Source organism: Peromyscus leucopus, chromosome 12 (assembly GCF_004664715.2).
Source record: "Peromyscus leucopus breed LL Stock chromosome 12, UCI_PerLeu_2.1, whole genome shotgun sequence".
Classification (NCBI taxonomy): Eukaryota; Metazoa; Chordata; class Mammalia; order Rodentia; family Cricetidae; genus Peromyscus; species Peromyscus leucopus.
The window spans coordinates 41,169,288-41,178,148 of NC_051073.1; the positions used below are offsets into that span (position 1 = coordinate 41,169,288).

Here is an 8,861-nt window from a genome sequence, read left to right on the forward strand (position 1 = left end):
GTAATGATCCACCTGAGGCAAGGAGGAAGTCCTGTTCAATACGACTCAGTAGCCAACATTGGTTCATTATAGAGTCTGATACCGGGTCGTTTATTTTAGGCATATTTAAATACAGCACAATTTGGAAAAAGTTTCCTGGTATAATGCAATCCTGTGCACAAGGAGGCATAATCACATCATAAATACTCTTCTCAAAGTGCATGTCACTTCTTCCATGAAAATGTGTCCTAGAGATAGGCTACATGTGTTACCTTAAGGGCCTGGGGAGGAGCTGGTGTGGTCTGTCATACAGATAGTGAGGTTGTCATTTGGGCTATTAGCCACCTCCTGTGCCGCTTGTGGGAGCTTGGTATGGCCTGGCTTTTAATATTCTGATCCTGCCCCTTGGGACTGCCCAGCGTCCTGACATGGAAGCCTCTTAAGGAAAAACTCCGCCCCTTCCTCTCCCCTTCTGCTTTTCCTCCCACGAGGTGCGCACCTCCCTCCCTCTCTCTCTCTCTCTCTCTCTCTCTCTCTCTCTCTCTCTCTCTCTCTCCCTCTCCCTTCCTCTCCCCCTCCTTCTGTCTCTCTGCCTCATTATCTCTATTATAATAAACTCTCCACGTAGATGCATCGTCTGGGTTGTGAATTACTGGCCACCTCTGCCATGCCATGCATGGCGTGCATCTGCCCAGCATGTTTCCCTGCACATATGGGATACTCGTGTGTGTGTGTGTGTGTGTGTGTGTGTGTGTGTGTGTGTGTGTGTAATAAATCATAACAATGTCTATACAGATAGCACAGATCATCAGGTGGAAAAACAGTTGATGCATCTCCCTCGTTGAAGAGACAATCCTGTTTTGAAGGTTCCTTGTTTCCCTAATGCTTATCTGTGCCAGCAAGGACCTTTGTGCTTCCAACACATTCCCACTACTGTAACCTGCCATTCAGTTAACAGCAAAATGTATTGTGCTGGCTCGTTTTATGTCAACTTGATACAAGCTAGAGTCACTGGAGAATAGGGAACCTCAGTTGAGAAGACGCCTCCATAAGATCCAGCTGTAGGGCATTTTCTTAATTAGTGATTGATAGGGGAGTGCCCAGTCTATTGTGCGCAGTCTATTGTGGGTGGAGCCATCCCTGGGTTGGCAGTCCTAAGTTTTATAAAAAAGCAGGCTGATCAAGCCACAGGGAATAAGTAAGCAGCACTCCTCCAAGGCCTCTGCATCAGCTCCTGCCTCCAGGTACCAGCCCTGCCTGAGTTCCTATCCTGACCTCCTTCAGTGATAGACTACAAGTGAAAGTGTAAGCCAAATAAACCCTCTTCCCCAGCTTGCTTTTGTTCATGGTGTTTCATCGTAACAATAGCAACCCTAAGACATTTACTAAATGTCTGCTGTGGAAATAAATGAAGAGCAACAACATAAGAAAACCAAACCTCATTTATTCGGGGCTTTCTATATCAGGAAGTAGGCCATCATCACTGTTTTGGATGAAATTCAAAGGCAGAGGAGCGGAAATGCCTTACAGTGTGGGTAGAGGCTTTTGGTATGTCCTCTAGATGAACTTACTGGCAGTGGAGCATCCTACGGGGTTGGGCAGGAGTATATATTTGCCCTTCTCAGATTGATCTCAGATCATCAACAGGGCCAAACAGTAGTGAAGCTGGGCTGGTGAGATGGCTCAGTGGATACAGTGCATGAGTGTGCACATCGCTAATCACAACACTCCCACTGGGAGATGGATGGTAAAGACAAGGGAATCTCCAGAGGCTCACAGACCATCTAACCTGGTATACGTAGCAGCAAGCAACAAAGAAAGCCTACCTCAAACAATGAGGAATATAAGGATCAACACCTGAGGTTGTACTCTGATTGCTACATGTGTGTGACCATACTTATACACTCACATTTATAAACATCACGTATACACAGGGGTGATTTAAAAAAAAAATCAGTAAAGTCATCAGTTATTAATCTGTCCTGGCCACTTGGCACTGGTTACGACAGAAATTATTAGTCCACTTCCTGGACTGTCACAGGAGACAGAAACATGGCTTACATGTCTACCTCATGTCTACATGTCTACCTCATGTCAAGATAATTTTCTGGGCTGTTTATTGTAGATAAGAGTTGGTTACCAGGCAGGTTGTAGAAGATTTTCATCCATATTTGTATATGTTTCTTCTTCTTCTCCTCCTCCCATTCCTCCTCTTCCTCCTCCTCCACCTCCTTCTTCTTTGACAGGCTCTCACTATGTAGCCTTGGCTGTCCTGGAACTCACTATGAATACCAGGCTAGCCTCAAACTCACAGATATCAGCCTGCCTCCACCTCACTTGTTCTCAACCTTCCTCATGCTGTGACCCTTTAATATAGTTCCTCGTGTTGTGGTGACCTCTCTAACCATAAAATTATTTTTGTTGCTACTTCATAACTATAATTTTGTTATGGTTATGAATCATAATGTAAATATCATTGTTTTCCAATAACCTTAGGCAACCCCTGTGAAAGGGTCATTCGACATCCAAAGGGGACTCAACCCAAAGGTTGAGAACTGCTGCTTTACCTCCCAAATGCTAGGATTAAAGGCGTGTGCCACCATGCCTGGCCTTTTGATTGTCCTTTCAAATATTCAGTCTGTCACTACTGTACATCATTCACAATTACTTTGAGTTGAAGTCTTTACCCTAGAGCAGAAAGATAATGTCATTCTGAAGCCCCTAATTTAACATGATTTACCGTTCTAAGAATTTGACAAGCTGAAAATGCTGACTCTCCTCTAGCATTGGAGTATTGATTTTTACTTTCAGTGGTTATTGATATTGAAGGGACTCCGGCTGGCTGGAGCATAGTGACCATGGATGGCTCTGGGCAGGTCTTGCCCTTCTTTCCTATTCCTTCTGCCTTGCTAAAACAAAAAAACAAAGCAAAACAAAAAAAAGTTAGATTACATTCCTAAAACTAGCCATCCTTATTTGGCCACTTCCTCCTCCTGAGGATGACTACCAAAGTCCAGCTATCAAAGTACTGAAGTCCAGCAAAATCAAAAGCCCCCTTAATTCACCTAATTAACACGCCCAATAAAAATATACCACCGCATCCCCAGCCCATTCTAACACAGACCTCCTCTTTTCCTTTTCTTAAAGATTACACCTGCAAGGTCAGTTGCTGCTGTTTTTCTGAATCAGAATGCAGTCACTTTTCTTCCCTGCTTAATAAAGGATCTCTCTGTGAAAACAGGTGTTTGGGTGTGGATTGTGCCCAATCCGGGGTGTAGGAGGGAAGCCCCCGCTGTGTGGGGTCTCCTTCATATCTCAAACGTTATTGAACAAACTTTTTTGGGGTGGGGGTGGGGGGGTTGGTTTATGGAGACAAGGGTCTCCCTGTGTAGCCCTGGCTATCCTGGAACTAGCTCTGTACATCAGGCTGGCGTCGAATTTAGGAGATCCCTGCCTCCCAAGTGCTGAGATTAAAGTCATGCACCACTGCGCCTGGCTAGAATGAAATTTTTAAACAGAACTGTAAGACTGGCGTTCAGGTCGTTTTGTTAGTGCATTCCTATCAAGAGAGTAACCAAGCTGAGAGCCGGCTAAGAGGTTTCCAGTTCTAACAACAAATCAAAAAAACAGGGTGACGAGCCGGTGACGAGCCCGGGCCTAAGTCATTTTCACAAGCACTCACAGGCAGCCGGGACCGACTTTACACGGGGAAACTGCCGGCAGGGCTGAACGTCACAGGTAGCGCCGGGAGGAAGAGGCGGGGCTTCCGGCGCTGCCGGATTTCCGGCGGCCGCCGCGGGAGCCCCTTGGCTCCTCTACGCCCTGTGCCGTGCCGCCTGAGGCTTGCACGCGGGTCGCCCAAGTTAGCGAGCCCCGGCGATTGGCGCCCGGCCGCGCTCCTGGTACACGCGGGCTTCTCGCCGCCGCCGGTGTTCTGGTGCCGCTTGGACTCGGTGGCTTTCCGGGATGCAGGTTGTGGGGCGTGTGTGCTAAGAGCTGCAGTCCAGAGGAAGCCGTGATCTATCAGTCGTAAGTAATACACTGCCTGAAGCAAAGTCGTGTTCATCAAAATCGTGCCCATCGTTTGCTTTAAAATGTAAGTCGTTGGGGCTGCAGAGACCGCTCAGCGTTTCAGACGCTTAGTGTTCTTGCAGTGTGGTTTGCAGCACCCCACTTCAGACAGCGCACAACTGTGGTATCTGTAACCCTGGCCTGGTGATCGATCTCCTCATGCCTTTGGTCTCCTCGGGCATCCGCACGCCCGCTTACATAATTACCCCTACACACACACGCATGCACGCACCTTTAAAATAAAAAAAAATAATTGAACTAGATTTTCATAATGAGGCCTGGGGAGGCTATGGCAGATCAGTCTGAAAATTGAGGCTAGCCTGTGATAAAGAGTGGAGAACCTGCAAATTTTTTTTTGAATTTTTGATTTCTGTGATATTATAAAATCTCTCTACACTACAGAGGCAAAATTCAACTATTTGGCTTTATAATTTATTTATTTTTTGAGACAGGGTCTCATGGGATTAGAGGCCAACACTACCATACCTGTCACAAGATAATGTTTTTGAAATCGTTTTGTCAAACTCAGGGCCTGAGAATCCTAAACTAAATATGTCTCAATGTCCGATATCCGTTTTTGTTTTGTTTTTAAATCTTTAAAGTCGGAATGGCTTTTCTTTCTTTCTTTCTCTTTTTTTTTTTTTTTTTTTTTTTTTTTTTGGTGAAAGGTCTTACTGTATTCCTGGCTGGCATGGAACTCAATATGTAGACCAGGCTGGCCACAAACTCAAAGAGATCCACTGCCTCTGTCTCTGTCTGAGTGTTGAGATTAAAGGTGTGTGCAGCCACACGTGGCTCAGAACCTTTTTTGAACGTGAGAGTGAATGCTTAACCCACTCTTGATCCTAATGGAATGTAGTCTTTAGCTTCTAGTGGGGAACACAGACAACTAGAGCGTTGCAAGTGTTATCATAGGCACAGGGTGCAGTGCAAACTAATGGGACTGATTGATCTAAGTGGGAAGTGAAAAAGAGATGTGCAGCTGAAAAGGCAGGGGGTGATAGTATGAAAACCTCTGTAAGCCATATTAATGAACTGGGATCTAAGCAGAGCACAAAATGATGATTATTTTGGGGTGGGAGGAGTACATCTGGGCATCTGCACAGGCCAGAGAACATGAGAACATCTAGGAATGTGCAGGAAGGATCCTTACAGGAAGCCAACAGTTGGAGTTCCCCAGGAATTTTCTTTTTCCCTCACATTCTGCATCAGTTAACAAACTTTAAGCATCTTCATTATCTTGTGGAACATCCAGTTCTTCAAGATATAAAATTATGCAGCAATGTATATGTGTGTGTGTATACATATATACACATACAGTTTGGGACATTTTGTTTTATAATATTTGCTGTGAAGTTTGAGCTGAAACATTGTTTGTTTGTTTTAATCAGCTGCTCTGTATTTCTGTTTTGGAAGCACAAAGGCATCTGTGTGGCAGCTCTTTGGTATCTTTTATTAGGTGTCATCTTAAGTAAATTTCCTGCTTTTTTGTCTTCCTCGTTGCTTTCATGAAGGATCTCAAGATTGAATATGTATCTGAAGGAGACTATAGAATCTGTTCTCAGCTCTGTAATTGGCATATAACCTTCCTATCTAATTACATCAATCCTCTGGGCCTGTTTCTATAGCAAATTAAAAAGGATATTTGAGTCAATCTTTTGTTTAAATATGTTGAAATTAATGTATAAAATAAGAACGTGGAGCAGGATGTTGTGATTCATGGCTATAATGCCAGTTATTTCAGAGACTGAGGCAGATCACTCAGGTTGATGAGTTTAAAATCAGCCTGGTCCACACAAAAGACCCCTGTCTCACAAAAATTAAAAAAAAATTAAAAACTGACCAGTAAGTGATCATAGGCTTTGGACCAGAGGAGTTAAATTAGTGGGGAGAGATTGGGAGGAGAAGGCAGAGTGGAAACTGCAGTCAGGATGTAATATATGTGGCAGTTAAATTAGTGATGTGTGACATCTAAGTTGTTCAAAGGTTTCCCTTTGTGCTTCAGAAATGAATTGCCTTCTGCAGCCAATTAAGCCGACCAGGTTCCTTTGCTCATGGGAGTCTGGTGTGCAGTGGTTGCAAACAGCATCCTCCTTGGTAGTGTATGCAGCCTGTTGAATGTGCAGGTTGCCCAAAGGGACCTTGGAGACAGTTTTCAGGTAGATAATCATGTCTCATCTCAATGCTATTTCCAACCTAGGCTCTATACAAGTATTTGGGGGTTTCTTTGGGAAGCCCCAGGGCACAGTAGCCAGAGTTTACATTGGTCAGGCCATCGTGTCCATTCATACCAAACTGCAGAATAAGGATGTGTGAGGCCCTTCGCTGAGCCAATTTTGGGTTTCCTGACAGCGGGAAGATCACATCTTAGAGAAGAAGCTATTAACCAGGTTTAATGTAGATGAATTTAAAGCCATGGTAGCTGACAAGTGGCTTGTCCCTTATGGCTATGGGGTCAAAATATCCACAACTGTGATCCCCTGGAGAAGTGCCAGGCTCAGCTTTCCTAAGGCCTTCCATTGTCCTGGGTCCTATACCCCACCAGTCATGCTTACTAATAAATCTCATCTAGTCTGCCTGAGAGAGAAGAAATCAGAATCACAGTTAGGAAGTTTGAAAAATCTCTAACTTAATTTCGTTTTTCTTTTACAGGGGTTCCTTACATTTCTTCAAAATGAATGTTACTGTCCGATTCTTAAGACCTTTTGCCAGGTTAATGGTGCCATTTACCTTTCATAGGAAGAGAAGGAATTTATATTCAACAATTCTGCAGAGATCGATGTCCTCCAAAGTACCTCCTTTGTCCTGTCATAGTAAGGACAGTACGTCCCCTCCTGAACAGCTAGAATTGGATGGGTGGAAAACCACAATGAAATCTAGCATTCAAGAAGATGGTGTTTCAGTGGTCTCAGACAAAGATCAAGATTCTCTAGCTGCCACCAGAGAATTAATTGAGATGTGGAGATTACTTGGCAAAGAAGTACCAGAACATATCACTGAAGAAGAACTCAAAACCCTTGTGGAATGTGCTTCTAAATCAGCCAAAAAAAAATACTTAAAGTTTTTGTATGGTAAGGAAAAAATGAAAAAAGCTCAGCAGATAAAGAAGGAAAGGAAGGCAGAGGCCAGGGAAGAAGCAAAGAAGGCCAGGTTGCTGGAAGCCGGCAAGAGTAAGGAGCAGCAGGACTTCATGTTTCTTCGACTCTGGGACCGCTGGATCAACATTGCACTGGGTTGGAAGGGTGTCCAGGCTATGAAGTTTGGACAGCCTTTGGTTTTTGATATGGGTTATGAAAATTACATGAAATCAAGTGAACTGCAGAATACTATTTCTCAGCTTTTAGAAAGTGAAGGATGGAACAGAAAAAATGTTGATCCTTTCCACCTTTATTTCTGCAATCTTAAACTAGATGGTGCTTATCATCGAGAGTTAGTTAGACGTTACGGTGAAAAATGGGACAAACTGCTCTTAACAGCAACAGAAAAGTCTGCTGTTGATTTGTTTCCAAAGGACAGTATTATATATTTAACTGCAGATTCTCCCAATATTATGACTACCTTCAAGCATGATAAAATTTATATAATTGGATCATTTGTTGATAAAAATACACAGACAGGCACATCCCTTGCCAAGGCAAAACGGCTAAATCTAGCAACAGAGCGTCTTCCACTAGATAAATATTTACAATGGGAAATTGGTAACAAAAATCTCACCTTAGATCAAATGATCCGTATTTTGCTCTGCATGAAAAACACTGGTAGCTGGGAAGAGGCTTTGAAGTTTGTTCCCAGGAGAAAGCATATGGGCTATTTAGAGATCCCTCAGCATTCTCAGGAGGCTTTTAACAAACAGAAGAAGACAAAGACAAGTTTATTTCTAGAAGGTTCCTTAAATGTACGCAGACAGAAAAGGTGACCTAAATGAGAAAATGTAATAGTGTAACAAGCAAATAGAATGGAAATACATATTAAAATAAATAATGTTTTTCTTCCTAAATGGAATTGTATCTTAAAAGTAATCTTTCCAGACAAACTAGAGTTTTGTCTTTTTCTGATTATTTAAGTATCTGGAAAACTTTGAAAGTATGTTTTATTTGTAGAAACAAATTACAGATTAATTTAGAATTGAACATAAAGTTATATCGTTGTTACAGCTTTGTAGTTGATTGTTTTTTACTCTTTGACTCTTTTGGGGGGCCTGCCACCCAGCTCCCAAATAAATGCATGGGGTCTTATTTCTTATGAATGCCCGGCCTTAGCTTAGCTTATTTCCAGCCAGCTTTTCTTAAATAATCTCATCTACCTTTTGCCTCTGGGCTGTTATCTTTACCCTATATACCCACTTCTTACTCCCTGGCTTGCTGTGTAGCTGGCCCCTGGTGTCCTCTTCTCGCTCCTAGATCTTCTCCCAGATTTCTCCTCCTATTTATTCTGTCTGCCAGCCCTGCCTATCCTTTCTCCTGTCTTGCTATTGGCTGTTCCTTGCTGTTAGACCAATCAAGTGTTTAGACAAACACAGTAACACAGCTTCACAGAGTTACACAAATGCAACATAAAAGAATGCAACAACACATCTTTGCATCATTAAATATTCCACAGCATGAACAATTGTAAAACATCTTCAACTAATATTCTACAGCAAAGTATTTTTTTAATGGATTCTTTGAGTATCAAACTTTATTGTCCTTTTTAGTTTGGGGTTGGTTTTGTTTTTTTTTGTGGGTTTTTGTTTGGTGGAGGGGTATCTCAAATAGCCCATGCCAGCCTCAAACAGTGTGCTGAGAATGATCTTCAAGTCCTGATTCTCTGCT

General features: G+C 42.9%; 1 protein-coding gene and 1 non-coding gene across 5 annotated transcripts; both read left to right on the top strand.

Moving 5' to 3' along the window:
- Positions 1-3,799: 3,799 nt before the first annotated feature.
- Trmt10c (tRNA methyltransferase 10C, mitochondrial RNase P subunit) lies at positions 3,800-8,203 on the top strand. Of its 4 annotated transcripts, none has more exons than XM_028867504.2 (3): positions 3,800-4,075; positions 6,056-6,209; positions 6,703-8,203. In XM_028867504.2, the coding sequence occupies exons 2-3, from the start codon at positions 6,169-6,171 to the stop codon at positions 7,964-7,966; spliced, it is 1,305 nt and encodes a 434-aa protein (XP_028723337.1). In that variant the 5' UTR covers positions 3,800-4,075; positions 6,056-6,168; the 3' UTR covers positions 7,967-8,203. The 4 variants fall into 4 exon arrangements, with proteins under 4 accessions (XP_028723337.1, XP_028723339.1, XP_028723338.1 ...); XM_028867505.2 differs by having other exon boundaries at positions 3,921-4,008; XM_028867506.2 differs by lacking the exon at positions 6,056-6,209.
- On the top strand, positions 6,070-6,204 carry LOC114691970. The gene has a single exon (XR_003734310.1). It is a non-coding gene; the product is annotated as a small nucleolar RNA SNORA70 (small nucleolar RNA).
- Positions 8,204-8,861: the final 658 nt, after the last annotated feature.